Source organism: Grampus griseus (assembly GCF_964374135.1).
Source record: "Grampus griseus genome assembly, chromosome: 14".
NCBI classification, from domain to species: domain Eukaryota; kingdom Metazoa; phylum Chordata; class Mammalia; order Artiodactyla; family Delphinidae; genus Grampus; species Grampus griseus.
In genome coordinates this window covers 87,143,189-87,164,196 of record NC_139008.1, presented here as the reverse complement: position 1 = coordinate 87,164,196, position 21,008 = coordinate 87,143,189, and the positions used below count along the sequence as shown (strand labels likewise).

At 57.4% G+C, this 21,008-nt stretch overlaps 2 protein-coding genes across 5 annotated transcripts; one reads left to right on the top strand and one right to left on the bottom strand.

Annotated features, from left to right (window-relative positions):
• Positions 1-236: 236 nt before the first annotated feature.
• Positions 237-6,045, top strand: PSMA7 (proteasome 20S subunit alpha 7). The gene is made up of 7 exons (XM_082671090.1): positions 237-463; positions 2,474-2,600; positions 3,255-3,379; positions 4,047-4,169; positions 4,644-4,763; positions 5,413-5,475; positions 5,818-6,045. The coding sequence occupies exons 1-7, from the start codon at positions 368-370 to the stop codon at positions 5,908-5,910; spliced, it is 747 nt and encodes a 248-aa protein (XP_082527216.1). The 5' UTR covers positions 237-367; the 3' UTR covers positions 5,911-6,045.
• A 2,020-nt stretch (positions 6,046-8,065) lies between these two features.
• Positions 8,066-19,898, bottom strand: LSM14B (LSM family member 14B). Of its 4 annotated transcripts, XM_082671711.1 has the most exons (10): positions 19,637-19,898; positions 17,639-17,802; positions 16,394-16,529; positions 15,504-15,620; positions 13,156-13,323; positions 12,847-12,924; positions 12,478-12,639; positions 11,982-12,132; positions 10,066-10,251; positions 8,066-9,513 (listed from the first exon to the last, which is right to left on the bottom strand). In XM_082671711.1, the coding sequence occupies exons 1-9, from the start codon at positions 19,761-19,763 to the stop codon at positions 10,080-10,082; spliced, it is 1,275 nt and encodes a 424-aa protein (XP_082527837.1). In that variant the 5' UTR covers positions 19,764-19,898; the 3' UTR covers positions 8,066-9,513; positions 10,066-10,079. The 4 variants fall into 4 exon arrangements, with proteins under 4 accessions (XP_082527837.1, XP_082527838.1, XP_082527839.1 ...); XM_082671712.1 differs by lacking the exon at positions 12,847-12,924; XM_082671713.1 differs by lacking the exon at positions 15,504-15,620 and having other exon boundaries at positions 8,067-9,513.
• Between the last annotated feature and the right edge of the window lie 1,110 nt (positions 19,899-21,008).

Here is a 21,008-nt window from a genome sequence, read left to right as displayed (position 1 = left end):
CCCCTGCGCCGCCGCGTTGCCCTCGGGCCCGCCGCGCCGCCGCCCCGCCCACTGCCTCAGCCTGAGGACGAGCCCCACACGGCGCCCCCGGGCGGCCGCTCTGCGCCCCGCTCCCGGCCCGCCGCCACCCCGCCGCCCCCCGCGCCCGGCCGCCAGTGGTTCCGCCCGGCCCCGCCCCGGCGCGCGCGCACGTCCGCCCGACGCCGCCCGACGCCGCCTGACGCCTCCGGACACCGCCTTACGCTGGCAGCGCAGTCCCCGGCGCTGGGGGCGGGCGCGCGGGGTGGGCGCAGCGGCGTCGTGAATCGCGGCCTGCGCGGCCGTGAGTGTGCGCTTTTCCCGGTCCTGATAGCGTCTCCCCGCCGGCATGAGCTACGACCGCGCCATCACCGTCTTCTCGCCCGACGGCCACCTCTTCCAAGTGGAGTACGCGCAGGAGGCCGTGAAGAAGGGCTCGACAGCGGTGAGCGGGGAGGCCGGGCGCCGGGGCAGGCGGAGGCCCGGGCGGCTGGGTGGGGCCCGGGCGCGTCTTGCCGACCAGCTTCCCTGAGGTCCGCGCTGACGGGCGCGCGGTGGTGCGGGGTTTGGGGCGGCACGATGGTGTGGGGCGCACTCGGAAGCCGCGACGTGGGCGTCGCTGCGGGAAAGGGGCGCTGCGAGCCGCGGGCAGGAGACGTGAGGACAGGCGGGGCGGCTCTCTGGGCGCCGGCTTCCGCGTCCGGGCAAGCGGGGCGGCTAGTGGCTCGGCAGGCGCTCTGCAGGCCGCTGGCTTCGGTGCCCCGCGTCCGTGTTCGGAGTCGTGCGCGCGCCTGGCGCCGACGCCATCTTGGCGGGGGCCCTCGCGTGGACCTGGGGGGCTGGGGGCCGGGCGGGGCCGGGGCGCGGGACTCCGAAAGGCAGGGCCCGCCCGTTGCCCGCTCAGGAACGCTCCTTAAGGGAGTAAGTGACTCCGCGAACTGTGTCTGGACAGCTCCGAGGTAGCCAACTACCCCCCAACCCCCGCGGAAAGCAGTTGCCCTCAAAGTCCGGGTCGGCCTCGAGAACAAAGAGCGGCCGGTGTCGGCATCAACCCTGCAGTTCCCGGGCCGCCGGCGCGGCGGGCAGGCTCCGTCTTGGGTCCAACTGCTGAGTCCTCCGTCGCTTTGGTCACTGCGCCAGACCCCTGTCCCGTCGCACCCGAGCGCGCCTCTCATTTAGACCAATGCTTCAGATATAATAAATACACTGCTGTCCTCAAGACACATGTCAGTTTGCTGATCGGTCAGAATGGATGATGGTTTATCTTTTATCTGGTGTTTCAGAGGTTTGAGTGGGCATAGAACACACACGATTCTGTAAATTTGGAAGTGTTTTTCGTTTCTTGAGTCGCTTTTGAAATTAAGGCCCCAAATCCATCTTGTGACCTGCCTCAGCTTAAAGACTGTTGGGGTCAGCTGACACCCCCATCCCCATACTATTGTGGGTCAGCCAGGGTGGCTACCTTTTCTTAACCTGTCTCTGGGCCTGGTCGTCTTTCCCTTGGGAACTTTGAAGACCATGGAAGACAATTCACGAGAAAGCTCCTTGAGATCTGAAGCACTGCCCATCAGTGCTTCTCCGCACCCCACGTGGAGACTTACAGAGGTGGAGGCTGGGGTGATGCACCGTGCGCAGGGACAGCCCCTCACATGGACGAATTAGCTCGTCCAGGTGCCTGTAGGGCAGAGGCTGAGAGACCCCGCTCTAAACTAAGAGAAGAGGTTGCTTTTCCAAGTGATTGTCTCATTTGGGTCTGCTGCTGCTTCGATTGAGGGGTTTAACTGACAGTCAGTGACTTTTTTCCCCCCATGTTTTTAATACATTTTTCTCCGCGCTACAGCGTCAGCCGTAAACAGAGAGCCATGGGCCTCCCTGTAATACTTGATACGTTGTCCGCCTGACGCCGTATCAGGCACTTCCCCGCCGCTGTGCACATTGTTTTCAGAAGTGCAGGAGGGGGGAGTTCCCTGGCGGTCCAGTGGCCTGGATTCAGTCCCTCATTGGGGAACTAGGATCCCATGAGCCTCGTGGCCAAAAAAAAAAAGTGCACGAGAGAGAGGAGAATGTTTTGGTATAGTTTTACAACCACATCAACACTGCTTTCAGGACACCTGACTTCATTGTTAGGGACTCACACTCAAGCCTTCCAGAGACTCTTTGATTCACTGGGTTGAAATGACACGTGTACACATACACACTGATAATACAGTAGTTATTCCTTAGTTGTGCTGTAACTGAAACTACGTATTAGTATTTTAAGGCACGAGACTAGGCACCTAGATTGTGATACCTGGACTAGCTCTGCCAAAAGTGGATCGAGACCCACGGTTTGCAGGGTGTGCGTGCCACCCCCAGGGTATTCACAGGACCATGTTGGCATGCGCTGTTAGTGCTCTGTGCCTGCTGGCAGAACCTCGTGTCAGCTCCTTAAGTGCAGCATTGCCATTTCTTGAAGGTTGGTGTCCGAGGAAAAGACATTGTTGTTCTTGGTGTGGAGAAGAAGTCAGTGGCCAAACTGCAGGATGAAAGAACAGTGCGGAAGATCTGTGCTCTGGACGACAATGTCTGCATGGCATTCGCGGGTAAGTCTGGGGCCCGTGCTGTATTTCTCAGTCTCCTTGAAAAGCGCTCTGGAGGTTAACCTGGTGGAAGGGCTGTTGAGGGACGTGAAAATTGGGTAACCTGAAATCATTCAAAAGAAAGGGCTGGCCTTCAAGAAGAGGGCTGGCCACAGTTGCAGGGGGAGGTCCTCCCCAGGAGGCTGAAGCGTAGGGGCCAAATGATTAAACACCCCGGGATGAGGCGCTGTGCTGTCGCCTCCATTGCTGCTGGCAGGAGAAAGGTCAGCTGTCACAGCTAACTGTGTGCCCGTGAAGTGGGGAGAGCTGGACAGCACCCGGCTCTCGGGATGTGCCGTATGTTCTTGCACTTCTGGGTTTTCATTCGTTTCCTTAGCGGGGAGGTCGGTTTACCTAAACTAGAGATTGACTTGCTTTGTCAAAAAATTAGCGTGTTTACAGCCTATGTAAATACACACAGCTCCTCGTACACGCAGCTTTCTCAGAGAAGCTCACAGAGGCTGCTGGTTCCACTGTTGGTCACTCAGAATGATCTCGGTGCTGGGTACCAGAGGACCGGCCAAGGGTAACTGCTGTCCACTCACGTGATCTGCGCTGGCCTCGACGACGGGCTGGACGAGCGGTGGCTCAGGGGAGCTCTCTTTGTGTTCGCTGCAGGCCTCACTGCTGACGCAAGGATAGTCATCAACAGGGCGCGGGTGGAATGCCAGAGCCACCGGCTGACCGTGGAGGACCCGGTCACCGTGGAGTACATCACACGGTACATCGCCAGTCTGAAGCAGGTGGGTGTGTCTGCCTGCCGTGGCTCGGCTGCTTACGAGCAGTCACTGCTTTGTCGTGGAGCGTCCTGCCGCATTACCTCACGTGGCCGCACACGTCACTTGTGGGGATATCAGACCACGCTTGTTCCACGCAAGGGTCCTAGCCTTGATTTCTCCCTGTCTGTAATTTTGCCATCGTTTATCCTTCTAAGTGGCGTTTGTGTTCTTACTTAGTAGCATGGGGCAGTCCAGATTCGTAGTTCCAGAGGGAGATGATGTAGTTCTCGTCTTGTCATCCTGAGTGGCATCTTGAGTGGCCAGTCACCAAGCAGCGGGGAGGGGGCTGAAAGCCACGCCCACTCGGGTGAAATCTTGGTCACCTGTGAACCAGAACGTGTAGCCAGATTGTGTCTGCTGTCAAAATAATTCCAAGCAGCCCCAGCTGTGCTTCATGATGCAGTTCCGGTCTTTCTGAGAATGAAAATGCAGCAACAGAAGGAGGAATGCTGAAAACCACAGGCTCCTTTCATTTCTCGCCTGAATTGCAAATAACCTGAACGTGGGCTTAATTTTTCTCATCCCTTCGTTAAAAGCTGTGTTTGGAACACCATGTGTATTTTACTTGGGGCAGGTTCTGGGGGGCCTTCATGCCAAGGCAGCAGTGTCACTGTGTCTCTTTTTCCACTAGCGCTACACACAGAGCAACGGGCGCAGGCCGTTTGGCATCTCTGCCCTTATTGTGGGTTTTGACTTTGATGGTACCCCCCGACTCTATCAGACTGATCCCTCGGGCACGTACCATGCCTGGAAGGTGAGTCCCTGACAAACAGAGGGGCTTTGTTTTGGGCCATCTTGCCAGTAGCAGCAGCTTTGGAGGCCGTCGGGGCCTTGAGCTGGCCTAATCGTATACATAGGTGTGTACGCATACACAAGTGCTCACGACACACTTGTGACGTGGGAGCTGAGAAGTCGTTAAGCGTTGCTTTGGGGAGGAAAGGACAGCGAGGTGTAAGGATACGTGGTGTAGTCAAGTTGCCCACGTGTCTTTCAGTAGAATCCCTTCCTTGGTAGGAATCAGCACCAACTCCAAACAGCCCTTTGCAAAAAGCAGCCATGGGGCAGGGCCTGGAGTACAGGCCCGCCTCCCACCAGGCTGCCCCTCACCGTAGCACATGGGAGCAGGGTGGCACTGGTGGGGCCACGGGGCTGGTGGGGGGGGGTCGTTTTCTTGGGCTGGCTCTGGATTGTCGCACTCTGTGCTGTGTAACACCCATCCCTGTTTCAGGCCAACGCCATAGGCAGGGGTGCCAAGTCAGTGCGTGAATTTCTAGAGAAGAATTATACTGACGAAGCCATTGAAACAGACGACCTGACTATCAAGCTGGTTATCAAGGCCCTCCTGGAAGTAAGTCTGTGTTTGAAATCTGGGCAATATGTTGCAGGTGCGCACGCCGTGGTGCTGGTACTTGGGCTGGGCGGAAGGGACGGCGCAGAATGGAGCAGCTGGCGTGTGCGCAACAAGGAGGTGGTGAGGGCGCCAGCCGTAGCACCAGGCACTGCTCTGGGGCTGTATCAGCTCCTTACACGTCTGGGCAGTCCAGGCACCGAGAGGCTAGGTGGCTTGCCCAAGCGCTCAGCCTTTCTGAGGCTCGAGCTACTGCTCTAGAGTCAGGGACTTAAGAAGCGCTGGGAATAATGGGTGGAAGCCGTCCTTAGAGGTGCTAGGGGGTGAAGCCAGAGGCAGAGGGAGTCCAGACGTCCAGGCTTAGTGGTGGGAAAGGCTGTGAACAGATGGGAGGGCTGTGAGCACACCTGCTGTGCAGGAGGAGGGACCAGCAACCCCGCCCAAATCCAGCTGCCTCAAGACAGGAGGGTATCGCGAAGGACTGGCCACATCAGTGTGCAGCTAGGACACACGCTTTGGGTATTGGGACCCCGGTGTCCCACCGTCGCCCCTTGTGTGGCAGTGCTGGGTTCAGGCTCACAGGGCACATACGGGCGCTGTTTGGTCTTGAGGTGGGTGAGGCATCTAACGCTCTTCTCTCCCCTCCGAGGTGGTTCAGTCAGGCGGCAAAAACATAGAACTTGCTGTCATGAGACGAGATCAACCACTCAAGGTAATCACCAAGGTGGTTTGCTGTCCTTACCTACGGAGTGTTCCCAGTGGTCAGGGCAGGGGTAGTGCACATTCAGGGCCATTCTGCTGTGGCTCCAGCCCCAAGAAAGGTTCTTTCCAAGGATCCCCACAAATGAGTCGAAAAGAGAGCATTCGCGGGGTGAAAACCTCCGCTGTGCGCGTTTGCTTCTGCTTTATAATTATCACCTACACATCAGTTCCAGCTTGTTCCCCGGGTCAGGCACATGTGGCCTTGCTTTCCTGTAGAAGCAGCTGGAAGGGGCATCTGGGGCCTATGTTCGGGGGTCCTTGTGTGGCTAACCATACACTGTTCCTTTGATAGATTTTAAATCCTGAAGAAATTGAGAAATATGTTGCTGAGATTGAAAAAGAAAAAGAAGAAAATGAAAAGAAGAAACAAAAGAAAGCATCATGATGAATGAAATTTTGCCTGTAGCGATTTTTAAATTTAAATCATGGCTGATTTTCCAAATGACATGTAGGCATTTCTGTCCCATTTATCCATACTGTCCAAGTGTCCTGCAATAAACGTCCCTGTTTTTTAACCTTTCTTTTAGGGGTTAATGTATCCTTTACGTGTACTGATAGCTCTTTAGAAAGCTTGCTCGCCTTGGGTCTCTGGAGCAATTCCTCCCAGCTCCTCGCCAGGCTCTAAGACAAGGCAACGGCCGAGTGGGGCTCCTCCCTTGGGGTTTGTGGGAAGGCTTTACGGGGTCCACACTGCTGCAGACAGGTGCTGTGGTTGCAGAAACTCAGGGTTTCTCCCATTCAGGAGTTCTAAACAGAATGACTGTTTCTTTTTACACCTTTGTTCGAGTCCTTAATGAATGTATGACGTCAGGACACGAGGACACACAGTGCTCGGTTTCCATCTTGAGCTCATTTTGCAGAGCAGTAGCTGTGGAACTTGTCTTAAATTTCTGGTTCTAGTAGATCAAGTCAACACTCTTCCTGTTTTCTACTGAAGACTTCCAGTGCTGGCTATTTCCTACCCTCCCTCGCTTTTTTAGCCAGAAAGATTACCCTTCTTTTAGCTTCCAGTCCACAGCAGGGTGAGTCATGGTCCTAAGCTCTGCGTTTACAGAAGAACCCTAACCACCCTTCTCCTGCACAACTCTGCTGCTTCTCCAGAGGCCCTGCCGCCAGCCCTGGTGATGGCGTTGCTTTTTGGCTTCCTTTGCCCCAGGAGAACTCACAAAAGGCTTCTTAGAAGAGTCCTTGGGCTGGTTGTTGCTTCTGACCACAGTGGTTGGTAGGACTCCAACGCCAGGGCTCTGCTCTGTCTACAGCTTCTCTTGTACTGGGTTCTCCTTCAATGGCATATATACATCAAGCTTCTGAAGAGGACTAAAGCGTATCCCCGGCGGTCCAGTGGTTAGGACTCGGTGCTTTCACTGCTGAGGGCCCAGGTTCAATCGCTGGTAGGGAAGCTAAGATCCAATAAGCCACGTGGCGCGGCCAAAATAAATAGGGGTAAGGAGGCCCAGATATATTTTAAACTTAGCCTAAAGTGTCTAATCGTCACAATGACTGTCAGTTTAAGTTTTAATAGCAAGGTTAGTCATAGGTGGTAAACTGTGACTTAACTATATTTAGAATCTCTAGCAGAGAAATACCTGTTTAGCCTGAGTGCTGAGTCACCTGCCGATGCAGGGGACGCGGGTTCGTGCCCTGGTCCGGGAGGATCCCACATGCCGCGGAGCGGCTGGGCCTGTGAGCTGTGGCCACTGAGCCTGCGCGTCCGGAGCCTGTGCTCCGCGAGGGGAGAGGCCACAACAGAGAGAGGCCCGCGTACCGCAAAAACAAACAAACAAACAAAAACTACCTAGTTTAGAATTAGTGCTAAGGCCAGTTGCGTGTAGCAGGTCAGCTGTGGAAGGTTTTTATTTTTAATTGGTATTTGCTAAGAGTTCGTTAAATTCTGAAACTACCAGCAGTGCTCAGGATCTGCTGGAGAGTGGTAGACAGCCCGGAAAAGGAAGCTGGCCAAACACAAGGCTGCATCCAGATGTCACAGGCCAGCTTGGCCTGCCGTCTGGTCCTCCTCTCAGCCTGAATCACGCACAGATGGCCAGGTGGGCCTTAGTCCTGAGAGTGCTTTTTTAACAATCACCTGGAGGACTTCCCTGGTGGTGCAGTGGTTAAGAATCCGCCTGCCAATGCAGGGGACATGGGTTCGAGCCCTGGTCAGGGAGGATCCCACATGCCGCAGAGCAACTGGGCCCGTGTACCACAACTGCTGAGCCCACGTTGCCACAACTACTGGAGCCCGTGCTCCACAGCAGGAGAGGCCACCGTGAGAGGCCCGCACACCACAACGAGGAGTGGCCCCCGCTCAGCACAACTAGAGAGAGCCCGCGCACAGCAACGAAGACCCAACGCAGCCAAAAATAAATAAATGAATGAATTTATATTTTAAAAAATCGCCTGGAAACCCACTGCAGTGAAATTACATGCTTTCAGTCTGAAACCAGCCAAGTCTTGGCTTTTCTCTGTAGTCCCAGGGTCCAGCCCTGTAACAGGTTCTAAGGTATCAACGACATGAAAGTTCTGGGGAGCTTGGAAGCTGTACTATGGCAGCGAAGGGGCCACTCCCGAAGCAGGTTCTCTAAACTAGTGTCGAGTACCCGGAAAGCAGCACCACTCACCCCGGGAGGGTGGCTCTTAGTAACCTAGGGCCTGGCTCATTGCCCTGTACCCAGACTGGCCAGGTCTCACTCCAGAGTGCCAGATGTCCCCCAAATCTGAACTGCACACAACACCTACCTTGGGACGGTCATGTGAGCCATGATGTAACTCGGGCAACAGAGTCAACAGGATTATTTATTTCCAGAGCAGAGAAGAAGAGAGTTTCAAAGGTTTGCATGTTTGTTTATAATTACAAGTTTACATTGCTCGAACAGAGCAGCCGCATTGCTATGTTCTAATTCTTAGCCATTAACTCCTACAAAAATAAACCTAAGCTTTTACAGTAACTTAATTGATACAGAACTAAAACCGTTCCGCCTACTTAAAGGGATTTAGTTACCAAGGCGCTTATGCTCACCACGATGCCCTGTCAGAGGGACGCATGCTTCTACTGAAGGTCTGATCCCTTTGCTCATGCAACAAATATATTCCCCACCCTCCCTCCACCCACCAGTAAAACAAAAACACAGAACTATTTACAACTGAGAGGAAATATGTTCTCGGTCAACCGACCTTGCAAAAAAAAAAAAGACTGGCTCATTTCCAAGTGGATGAGACACCGAACAGTGTTCGGCCAGAGTCCAACGCTGACTGGCCTGGGTCAGGGACTGGCAGGGAGAGGGCAGGAGGGAGAGGGACTCCGCAGAGGAGCTCGTCCTGGGCGCTCACCCCCAGCCCGGATTCCTATGGCAGCCACACTCCAAGCGACAGCTCCCAGCTCCCTCCCGTTCAGGGCCCCATCCTACACCTCCAGCACCCCCAACCCCGCCCTCTACCTTGAGGTCAGGGTCGTCTGGTTTGCTTCTACAACACGATGGTGGGACACCCCGCTTTCCATGCCCTAGGCCCCCCCATGCCCCCGTGCTGGCCACGCCTGGCTCCTAGGCCCCGCCTGTGGCAGTGGGTGTCAGGCCAGCAGCACCAGCGGCCAGTTGGATTACAGAGATGCACTTGGCTGCCGCATTTGCCAAATGGGATTTGGTTCCACGTTAAAAATCAAAGCTGTCCAAAAAAGGTCACAAAGTGAGGATCACACTTTCGCTCTAGAAACCTTTCTGCAAAATACCAAAACCTTAGCGTCAGGCTGTGCACAACTAAAAACGAAAAGTAGGCCAAGATACCTCAAAGAGGTTTCCCACATACACGTCCCCCCAAAAAAGTGGTTCTAACTCAGACCACGTCCAAGTTCAGTTCAGTCCAAAACATAAGCAGTAGCATGGGAATTTTCCAAACTCAGTAAACAAAGTGACCCACGTCTCCCGCAGTAAGTGCAGCGTTTTCCAACATCCTCGTAGACACAGTGTGGCGTCTGTGCCGCTTCAGCAAGAGCCTGCGAGGAGGAGACACAACATCTAGTGAGCACATCCAGGCAGCTCCCCAGCCCGAGCCCAGCACCGTGAATGAAGAACAGGGACTGCTGAACCTCCCTCCCACCCCAAGTCAGGCTGGGGCTTCCCAGACCTTCCCATCACAACCCGAGGTCATCGTTTTTGTTCACACCGGGGTGGGGGGGAGGCAGCTCCAGGTCCCACCCGAAGCCCACTCACACCCAGACCCTAAGGGGCACACACGTCACCCTCGACCTAGTTAAAAATGCAGACTCAAGGTCAGTGCAAGGCCAGGCTGGAGCTGAGGCCTGGCTTGTAACCATCGCTCCTTCCTGACCACACCGGAGTGGGGAGCACCCAGCCCTCCTGCACCTGGACCCTCACTTTGACAACCCCGGGGCCTGGGTCCCACCATCCCCAAGAGCCCCCTGGGGGATTCACTCAGAGGGTCGGGGCCTCAGTTTGGCCTCGATACCAACGCTCACCGGCTCCTACCTGGGCAGCCCCGTCCGGATGCCCTCCCACTAAAGGACCCCACAGCTCCCCTCACTCACCTTCAGCTGCCTCCTTACACCCTGCCAGTCCCAGCTCTGTGGGAAGTCGGGTTACGACGGGTTGCACCGTTGCCCCTGCCCCCTCGAAATCCACCCCGGAAACTACGGCCACGAAGAAACCTTCCCGACACCCCGAAGGTCTCCGTGTTGAGCTTCCTCTCTTCAGCCCACGTCGTCCGCCTGGAACTGAACGAAGACAAGGAGCATGAGGCCGACTACAGCGGGCACCTCCTCACAGCGTCCCGAGGCAGGCCCCAGCCTCACACAGCCTGGGGAGGGAGAAAGGACCGATAGACAGATGGTGACTCGTCACTGGAGCCACTGGGGGGGCAATCCCATCAGGACACTGGAGCCTGAGACTCAACATTGCAGGGGCTCCCAGCCCAATTTCCAACCAGGCCTGTCTCCCACTGGACGGGGCTGCTCAGTATAAACCTCTCACACCTGCGTCACCTAAGGCCAGCACGCAACAGCAGCGTGCCATGAAGGAAGCCCTCCCTGCTTGCTAGGCCCAGGGCCCGTGCAGGCTCCGAGACCTGGAGCAGATCACGGACCCCTCCAGACGAGTCTCCAGAGATGAGGGGACTGGGCTAAACAGAGCAGGGTCCCCAAGGCTATGACACGTACGCTTTGGGGGAGGTGCGGACGCAGCACCAACGCCGCCAACACTCGTTTCTGCACCTCCAGCAAGGACCCCCCGGTGTCCAACTGTGTGCCACAAGGCTGCTTATAGGCAGCTCACACGCAACACACCCAGCCCGACCCCCTGCTCTGCTGCCCCCCCCCACCCTCCTCACTCCAAGCAGCAGCAACCGCAGCCTTCAGCCATCCAGGCTCCCCTCACAGCCCATCAGCAAACCTTCAGGGCATGGCAGAGGCCAAGCCTCCCTCCCCTCCTCCAGCACTGCCCACTACCCCAAAGCCTCTGACGTGACCACTCAGCTTCCATGCCTGTCCCACCTCTGCCCACTCTCCACAAAGCAGCAGTGAAACCTCAGACAGCACTGCTCTCCCCAAGCCACCGTCCCATCTTCATCGCTCCTCCCTGACCCCCCCCAGGCTCCGCTCCAGCCACACAGCAGCTGCACGTGCCCGCCTCCGCCTTGCCTCCGCTTCACACCCTGTCCTGCGTTCACCCTCCCACTGGCTCCCGAACCCCACTCCCCTCACACCCAACACACGCCCCAACCTCTCCCGCCTCACTGCTAGATGTTATCTCGTGCGCCTGTTTTTTTGTTATCTCTTTCCCCTGCCAAAACCTAAGAGGGGTGGTGGGGGGAATGGGGACCTCCCAGCTTGCTTTCTGCTGTTCCCCCAGTGCCCGCAGTGTGTCTGCTACTCCATTTGTGAACGAAAGGATCTGAGTTTCCACACCATGCCCATTCTGTAGACTTCGTTTACTGTCTAGCTGGTTCTCGGGCAACATCTGAGCACCAGCTGTTGGGTGCTAAAAGCAAAGCATATGACAGAGTCCCCGGCCTCAAGCAATCAGGTGGGTGAAAGAATACTGTGGACACTCCTGCCAGCTGCCTCAGGTAGCAAGGGCCTCAGGCCACCAAGGTCAGACCAAGAAGCAGGCCCAGGCGAGGTGGTACAGAACGGGAACATCGACGCGGTAGGGAGGGTAGTCCAGCCCAACCTTGATGAGAAAGAGGCAGCTGAGCAAAGAGGGGCCGGGACCTGGGTCAGATCCCTCAGGTGCCTGTGACTGCCAGGGCTTCCCACACCACCACCTACCGCTGGCACCGCTGGGCCTGACGTACCCATTACAGTAAAACTGTGAGCCTAAGAGATTTGCCTTGAACCTAAGATCTGGGTTTGGTCTCCAAGAGAGCGTGCCCCAGTCTCAGAGTTTGGGGGCAGAGTGTCTTCCCGCCAGCTCCCCCAGGCCTTGCCCGGCCCCACAGCCCCCTGACCTGGTCTTGAGTTCAGAGGAAATGTTGTCAAAGAAGGACTTGGATTTGTCATAGTAGCAGTTGGGCCCCAGGTGGTCCTCCTCAGCAGGCGCCTCGTCACTCTGGGTCACCACCGCCAGGTCCTTCTCCTCCCCTTTCTCAGCTTTGTCGTCTACACAGAGAAGCAGAGCACTGAGAGGCCAAGGAGCAAAGCACCTTCCACCAGGACAGGTCCTCGCGGGGCCGCTCAAGGGTTGTGCTCAGGCCTCAGGGAAGCGGCCGGGAGTGCCCTGCACTACGCGGAAAGCTCTGCTGGCTGCTGGCCTCGTCCACCCCTGGGCCCTGCAACCCGCTCTCATCCCCCGAGCACGGGCCTCCCCCCGACTCCTCTCCTTCCTGGGAACTCCTCAGACAGCACGGCTTCCCCGCCGACCACCATCCCAGCTGCCCCCCGCCCCTGCCAGGCTCTCCTTGACCTGCGCCGTGGACACTCCTAGGGTGGGGCAAATTTTCAAACCTTTAAAATTCAGTTTCTTCTTAAATTCTTTGTCCAGCTCCTCTCGGTTGAACTGGGCATTTGCACTCTCAAAGTCAAAGTCGCCTTCAAACTTGATTGTGTTTTCCTTGACGGTAGTTGGACGGCTTTGCCCTCTGGAGCGATTCCTTGTTCGTCTGTTCCCTGTGAGAAGGAAAGGACAGCCCTGGCCGGTAAGCCACTAACTCAACATTACTCGGTGTGAGACAGCAGACAAGGCGGGGACAGAGCACACTGAAGCTGCCGCTTCACCCTGAAACCGTCACCCACGGAGAAGCAGGCAGGAGCAGTAAGCGGAGTGCGACTGGGTGGTTCTCGGCTCCCCAGAACTCAAGTGGCAACAGCCGTTACCTGATCGCCTCCTCTGAGGTCTTCTGTTCTCGTCATTCACCTGCCCTTGAGTCTGCCCAGCTGCCGGCTGAGCTACATCTAAGGCGCAAAAAGGAAGAGTAAGGCAAAGCGCCTGCGAAAGCAGAGCCCGGGGACAGGAGCAGAGCCTGGCGACGGGAGCAGGGCGGCGCCACCGGGGACTGCGCAAGAGCCGGCCCTGCAAAAGCCTACAGGGTGGGGGTGTCTAATTAAAGGATAAAAAAAGAACCCCAGGAAGCGCTATGCCACTGAGAACACGAACAAACTCCAGGGGAGTGTGTATTTAAGTACCGCTGGCAGCCTTGCTGCTTGGCGGGGCTGGGCGCCCGTTGAGCTGCATCCCCGCGGTGCCCTTGCCAGGTAACAGCTTTTTGGTGTTCAGGTTATCAAGAGAACCAGTCTGGACAGCCTGCTCCACCATGGGGCTCTTGCTGACTGAGACAGCCGGAAAGCCAGCTCCTGAGTTGAGGAGGAGGAGAGGTTAATAACAGAGACAAGGAGAAGGCCACACCCCCTCGCCTCCCCCCCACCCCCACTCCTTGTCCAGCTGGCTGTGCGGCAGGAGGAAGGCAACCGCCTGGAGAGGTTTTACAGAACCCAGGCAAAGCCCCCACCCCGCACCATCCCCTCTGCGTCTAGCCCAGGCAGCAAAAAAGCCAGCAGGCTCCCCCAGTTAGGGCATCCGGAGGAGGGAAAAACACCCCAGCACAATAAGCACCTCTCAAGCGGCTTAGAAAAAGCTTCCCCCAAACCACACAAGCTCTAACCCCAAGGGGGCTCGACAGTCCCGAGATGCCGGTGAATTCACAGTCTGAGAATGTGTTTCGCTCTGGGCCATGCTGGACAAGAACCATCCCAGTCTGGCATCTTCCACAAAATGCAGTGCTCAGCCTTTGAAGTTAAAATTCTAGAACACTGTTGTTTTTGCTTAAGAAACAACAAAACCAAAAAGGATGAAGTGATGAGAGCTGACTACAGAGAAATAACAGCCTGCATTCCTCCGGGTGAAGGCTCATCGTAAGAAACGAAGGGTTCCCAGGCTGCCCTTGGAGACGGTGCTGCACTGAGTCTGTTCCCACTACACGGCATCACCAAGCCTGAGTGCAGGAGTGCTCAGAACCCGGCCTCAGTGGAGGTCCCCCTCACGAGACGGGCCTCTGCCGCAAGAGGACAGAGAAGGGTGTGCCACACACATCAGGCCATCTCCTCCCTTCCCTCTCCCACGTTCCGGTGGGCACTGTTTAAATGGGACAACTGAGGACTGGGTGGAGGTGCACAGACTTTTGAGACAGAAAAAAATGAGCCCTAACCACGGAGTAACTATTATCGGAGGGGCAGCCCAACACAGTGAAGACTGGACAGTCTACCTTTGTTTTTAAACATAGAGCAGAAACTACTGTCAGAAATTACTCTGAGAAATTCCTCACAACCGGATCAAAAGTACTCAAAGGGCAGGCCCTACATACTGATACTTTTTTTTTTCTTTGTTGGCCGTGCGGCATGCGGGATCCTGGTTCTCCCCGACCAGGGATCGAACCCGTGCCCCCTGCAGTGGAAGCATGGATTCTTAACCACTGGACCGCCAGGGAAGCCCCCTTACTGGTACTTTTAAGTGTCCTCTGCGATGGGCATTCATTGGCCTAGACCACTTTCTCTGACCTAGCGCCTCACTCAGCACGGCCTTTCCTGAGCAAGACAGCAGCTTCCTGCTCACGCTGTATCTGGATGGGGCAAGGATCTTGGGCTCATTTGCTTTTCATAAAAAAAGATCAGTCAAACTATCTTGCCCTAAGAGCAGTTTTATGTAAATGACCCTAAGGACAATGAACTATCTTGTGCAATTTTTAAGTGGGGAAAAAAACATCACTACCGCTGTACTCAGATCCACTGGCATCCATGCAGGAAAGCAACACATGCAAAGTGACAGACTGACAGTAGTTGGTGCCATAATGAAAGCCCCAGGCATCATCTTGGACAGAGTCTCTGCAAAGGTGAGGGCGGCGCACACGGTGCTCTCACATCAGACCTCCGGTGAAAGGAGAAGGCCCAGAAGGGGCAAAAAACCGCCCACAGGTGCGGCACCCGGCAGACAGGTGGGACAAACCAGTGTTACCAAGCCAGTCATCAGGCCCACTGCTCCCCCGGTCAACAACTCAGGCTAGCCACCCAATTTTAATGGTGCTCCATTTTACAAAGACACCCGAGGCCCCGATGCTAAACGCCCTGGATGGGTGAGGAACGTGCCGCACGGATCCCAGAGCAGCATGCCTGTTACGTGGGGGAGCGCCTTGCAGTCTCACCCAGCAACCTACACTGCATTTAGGACCGGCAGAAACCCCAGGAAGTGGCCTTCTGTGCAGAGGGACATTTCCCATACGTGGCAATCACAGTACAGGTCAAAACAGACCCTGGACCCAGGAGAGCGAACAAAGTGTACTGCTGGTTCTTTCTAACACCCTCTTTAAAACTGTGAGAGTTAATAAGTCAGGATTACGTGCAGAAACACACAGAAGCAGTTTAACTGATCCACGGGCTTGGCAAATTATCTGCTACAGCTACTGTCATTCTGGTCTACTGGTTTACCCCCTCGCTCAGGATGGCTCGCAAGACAGCATGCAGTTCTGCAAAACTGCTGTTACCCTTGGAAGTGAGCTGATGTGACTCTGAGGACATGTCAAGCTCTGAAACGGGCTGTGGAGATGGAGAAGAACTAGGGCTGGAAGCCGCGGCTGAGGCTGGAGGGCTTACCAACTTTTCTAAAAGAAGATAAAGGAGAAAAGAGCAAAAAAAAAAAAAAAAAAAAGGCACACAAATAAGTAATGAGAAACTCGTCTTGTGTACAGCAGGCTTGGAAAGAGCCCAGCCATCTCTCATAGGACACTTTGCTCACACACACCTAATCTAGAAACGGGGAGCCAAGCTGAGAAGGGCTCCTGCACCCCAGGAGCAGCAGTCAAGACAACAGGCTCTTCTATTAGAAGCATGTGACTCTTACGAGTGAAGGGGGTGATGCCTGCGACTCTGTGGTTTCAATGTGCCGCAAACCTATGGGCAGGGTGACTCTCACTCCATGCGTGTAGAAGCGAACCTTACTCAACCTTAGGGGAGACTTCATTTTTGAGCAAAGCACTGACACGAGAATGGAAAAGGATAGGATAGGTGGGCGTTGCATTTAACTTTTATATTTATAGGCTGACAAATGTGCAAATGGTTAGAACTCATCTGTAATTACACACATCGGTTATTTCTTCTTTGAACCAGACATACCACAACTTCCACCCAGACACAGGCTGACACTTTAAATGAATTTTGATTCAATTCATCTGTTCCAAAACTCACCCTGCTGCCTCTTCCACTCAACTGAGGAGTTCCTAAGCGTTCTAACTAGTTGAAGGGCCACTGAAGAAGGTGCTCAGTATGCACTGCCAGCTGAACGTGGCACGAACACAGCGTCCCCACCACCAGGGTCTGGCCCCGCTCCTGGATGTCACGGCACAGGCACTTGACCAGGTAGAAAAAGGTTACTCACCTAAACCCAAGGAAGCGGCATACTGCTGGCTGAGCAGGGAGCTGGCGGCCAGCTGGTTGTAGGGCGGCATCCCTCGGAAGGGGCTGTAAGGCACGTGTGGCTGGAAGGAGGAGGCCGAGCCCGAGCCCAGGGAAGACTGAGCAATGAGACACACAGGTGAGAGCAGCTCCAGGCCCTCCTGTCACCCTGCCTGGCGAGCACCGTGCAGACCGGGAAAGGCAGCCTGATTCGTCAGCCCGCTCCTGGAGGCTGAGGCGGCACTGAGGGGCGTGTGAGCCCCCAGGGTGGCCTAAGGGGCTCAGAGCTGCCTTTTCCACGTTCACCCCCAGCTTCACCTGCCAGGTAATTCTAACACGACCTTCTCCTAACTCCGTGAACCCCTCTAGTGGCCCCACTGCCGGTCGTCAGGGAGTCCAGGCTCTGCCAGGGACGAGGATGGCGTCCCCACCTGGGCCCTGGCCCCAACACGCCGGGGCACAGCTGTGTAGCCGGGGAACTACCTCCACGCGGCGTCCTCTCTCCAGCTCCCCATGCTCCCGGGAGGCCCCTTCGTCCCTCAAGGCCTGGCTCGAGCACTTCCCTCTTCTGGAGTTCCCAAGAGCGCTCACCTCAAACCTTTCAGAAGTCTGGCCCAGAGCTTCTCCACGTGCCCACACAGCCCAGCGTGCAAGCCCCACCCCGCAGGGAGCACGCTCTGTCCCGGCCCCTCCTGCAGCGTGAGCCCCGCAGGAGTCGGTGAAAGTCGAGGTTTACAAGCCAAGAAGATATGAGCCTGGACTCCCTAGTAATCCTGGGCAGAACACGTCATAACACAGCAGGCAGGCACACGGTGTGACACCTGCGAATTCAGCATCCCACAACGCTGACTTTATCATCGGGGCAGTGTTGAGAGAGCGAGCCCTGCTGTCCCAAGTCCCTACTAGCATCTCTCTCACTCCCGGCATGCACCGGGGCTTCAGGCTTACCCACCCGAGACAAAGGACAAACGCCGGGTGCCGGCAAGACTAAGAGCACTGCCCCCTGCACCGCCCAACACGCTGGGCCGGCCTCACTCTACAGCACACCCTGTGCATGCCGCAGATGAAGCCTCCCACAGAACGCCAAGAGCCAGACACAGTTAAACTGCTTTTCATGAAGAGGCTGTTCCTCGAGTTGAGCGCTCTGGCCAGATGACACCCAGCTCCGTCTGGAAGCCGGCGCCTCTTAGAGACAGCGCCCACGGCAGACACGGGGCAGCGCACTTACTTGAACAATAGCGGGGTCCTGAGGGAGCGCGTGCTGGGCTTTCGGAGGTTCGCACACGGTAATGTCTTTGATGTCACTTCCCCGGAAGATGATGTACTCATAAACTTCCTCTCTAGGGGGGGCAGGCCTATCTGTGGGACGGTCTTCGGTACCAAAGGACCTCACTCAGGGGTTGAGAAAGAGAAGGGTTACGTTGTCATCCTCGACCAAGTGCATTCAATCAGCCCTCCCGCAGGGGCCGTCCACAGCACGCAGCTTCCACGCCTCAACTGCTCCACCCCTGATTATCAACGGACAATAGCTACAAGACCCCAGCTGGCAACGCTCCAAAAAGTTCTAGGTCGCAAAGATGACCACGAACGATTCAGAGCCTGACAGTCTCCCTTCCAAACACGGAAGGCCAGCGCTCCCACAAACGACGCCTGCTTTGCAAATCCCCCCCGCCCCCCCATTCACATCTGACTTTGCAGATTAAACAGCCCCAAAGCTGCTTTTTGATTGAAGCCTCGCAACACACCACCCCTGGGGAGTCTGTTTTCTTCTGAGAAAAGCCAGCAGGTTGAGTGTCATCCCCACCCTTCTGCCCACGACGAGCCTGGGAGGAGCTGGTAGAGAAACAATGGGAGAAAGCGGCCCAGAACGTGGACCCACCCCACGAGCGTCCGTCTCCGGAGGGGTTTCCTAGGGGATTAACCCCTACCGGCAGGGTTCAAGGAGCCCCAGCGAGTGCCTCCTTCTCAGGTCTCTGAGGCAGAGCTGGGCTTGAAGCGCCTCTGTCTAATCCTAGCACAACTCCCGCTGAGGACCAGGGACTACGCTGGGCCTCAGTTTTTCCAACGGGGGTCTCAGGCCAAATGTAGCCAAAAGCCAAGAGTACAAGTGACCACAAAATCTTACAGTACTAAACTATGTCCTGGAGCAACACATCTATCGGAAAACTTAAATACTAGGCTTTCAAAGGAGCTACTCCCAGAGCTGGGAACTGACTGCGACCTGGATGGAGGAGGCTCCCTCTAACACAGGAGCACGTAGCTGCGCCTTGACCCTTAGAGGCCCAGCCCAGTGTCTCCAGCCTAACAAGACCAACCAAACAAACAGGGTTTCTGCAGACCTGGCTGCACTCAGCACTTCCAAGAGGCAGGGGAAGGACACTAGTCATCGTCCCTGGAGGACGAAGACAAAGAAACTTTGGGCCCACCTCCTGCCTCAACACGCTCAGAAAAGGCTCTGGACTCCGGCAAAGCCACAGTACAGCCATCTTTCTCTAGGTCTCCCAGGGACTTCAGTGTGGTTACCAGCGCCCGCAGGGAGCAGTCTGTCACAAAAGGGTAAACCCACAGACTAAAACGTCTGAATTAGAGTAGGAAGACGCTTTAAACGGGAGCATGGAGCCGCCAACCGATGCTCCTATCCCAACAGGAGAATCCATTAAAACGTGGTTATTTGTTCAGGCTCAAGGCCCCAGCTGCTTAATAGGTTCCAGAAGGGCTTGCACAAGTCGCGTTTTCTCGTTCTCCAGCCTTCTGGGGAGGCCCCGAGGAGACTCCGGGCCCCTAGCCCCACCCCTCCCCCACAGGGACCGGGTTCTCGGCGCCAGCCGCCCCCTCCGCCCTCGGGCAGCTGGGGAGGAAACAGCCTAGCAACGCCGACCCCCCACCTGCAGAGGTGGGCTACACCGCACGGGGGGGGGGGGCGGCACCGCGGGAGCTAGACCCGCCCCCACCTCCCCACCGCAACCCCGGGCAGGGCGAGCTGGCCGCGCACCATTACGCTGCCACCGCGGCCCGGGGAGCCCATTGTGCAAGCCGAGCCCCGGAGGACAGGGGCGGGAGCGGCGCGGAGGCCCAGGGCGCCCCGGTGGGCGCAGGCAGGATGTGGGGGTCGCCCCGGGGGGTGAGGCGGGACTGCGGAGGGGCGCCCGGGGGGGGGTAGGGCGGAGGAGGCGCGGGCCCGGCTGTTGGCGGGGGCGGGACGGTTGGGGCGGCCGCGGGGCGCTACCTTTGGCGAGCGCCACCGTGGAGTTGTCCGTGTCGATGGTGTAGAGAATGCCCTCGTAGCGGATCTGCGCCTTGGAGATGAGGCTGATCTTGCTGCCCAAGTACGGGGTGCCCGAGGAGCCGCTCATGGCGGCGGCCGCCCGGCCGGGCCTGGCCCGCTCGCCTCCGCGCGGTCGCCTCGCCGCCCGCTCCTCCGCCTCTGCGCCGCCTCACCGCCGCCCGAGGGCCTGCGCGGGGACCAGAGAGCGAGGAACGGCGCGCGGCCGGGGGGCTCTGAGGGGAACGCGGGGGAGGAGGGGTCGCAGCAGCCACATCCGGGTCCTGCGCCGCCACGCCCCGCCCCCGCACGCTCACCGCCCATTGGCTCGCCTCGCCGGCCTCCCTTTAAATATGGCCGCGCTGTCGGCCTGGGGGCGGCCCCGCGCTCCGCGCCTGCGTAGCAAGCGTCGCCTGACCCGGCGGGCTTTCCCCTGCTCTCCGCCCCACTTCTCGGCTGGCTCCCGGCGGGCCCCGCGCGGGGTGGGAACACGAGACCCGGCGGGCGGGCCTGGAGGAGGGGTGGGAATCGACCGGGGCGGAGCGCGCGTCCGCGGGAGGGGCGGGGGAGCACGTGTGAGGGAGGGGGCGGGGCGCCAAAGCTCCGCCCGCCGCGTGTACCGCCCTTCTCAGGACCCGGGTGCGGGGAACCTGTGGATCGTGTTTCCCGGTTTCAGTTTCCGCTGAACAGCAGCGTACCAGACGCTTTCCCCCCTCCTGGGCCGGAAAGCTGGGATGCGCCCCACTGTCACTTTCCCCAGGGGCAAAGGCTGGGGGTCCCTTCCCCGGAGAGTGACGGGGGCCGGGGTCACTGCCCGTGGGGTGAAGGTGTGGGGCCGGGAGGTCTCTTCCCCGGGGTAGAAGACAGGGGGCCGGGCCGGGGTTATTGCCCGCGGAGTGAAGACGGAGGGTGAGGGGTGGTCTCTTCCCCGGGGGCGAAGGCGGGGGACCAGGGTCACTGCCCAGGAGGTGAAGGTGGGGGCCGCGCTCCGCGCGTGGGGCGCAGTAGTAACTGCGGGTAACGAGCGCTTCCGGCGCGTCAGCCGCTAAATATAAGGTGCTGAGCGCATCTTCTCTTTTAATCCCGCCCCTCCCCCCAAACCTGCGGTGGCGTTCCGCGTCCCTTAAAATAAATCCCAGCCGGCCACCAGGGCCTCCGAGACCCGCCTGACCTGGCCTGCTTGCCGCTTTGCCCGGCTCCGGCTCTGAGACCTCGCTGTGAAGTGGAGAAACAGGCCGCCCCCTCCTGTTCGCCAGACCCCCTTCTTGCCTGCACAGCCCTTTGCTCGATTGGTGATTATGTCTGCGCTTGCTTTCTGCCTGTCTCTCCCTCTTGA

Coding starts and splice junctions, on each gene's coding strand:
- PSMA7 (XM_082671090.1), top strand. CDS start 368: ATGAGCTACGACCGCGCCATCACCGTCTTCTCGCCCGACGGCCACCTC. Junction 2,601..3,254: donor TGTCTGCATGGCATTCGCGG/GTAAGTCTGGGG, acceptor TGTTCGCTGCAG/GCCTCACTGCTGACGCAAGG. Junction 4,170..4,643: donor GCACGTACCATGCCTGGAAG/GTGAGTCCCTGA, acceptor TCCCTGTTTCAG/GCCAACGCCATAGGCAGGGG.
- LSM14B (XM_082671711.1), bottom strand. CDS start 19,763: ATGAGCGGCTCCTCGGGCACCCCGTACTTGGGCAGCAAGATCAGCCTC. Junction 17,803..19,636: donor CACGGTGGCGCTCGCCAAAG/GTAGCGCCCCGC, acceptor TCAACCCCTGAG/TGAGGTCCTTTGGTACCGAA. Junction 12,925..13,155: donor AAGCAGCAAGGCTGCCAGCG/GTACTTAAATAC, acceptor TTTGCGCCTTAG/ATGTAGCTCAGCCGGCAGCT.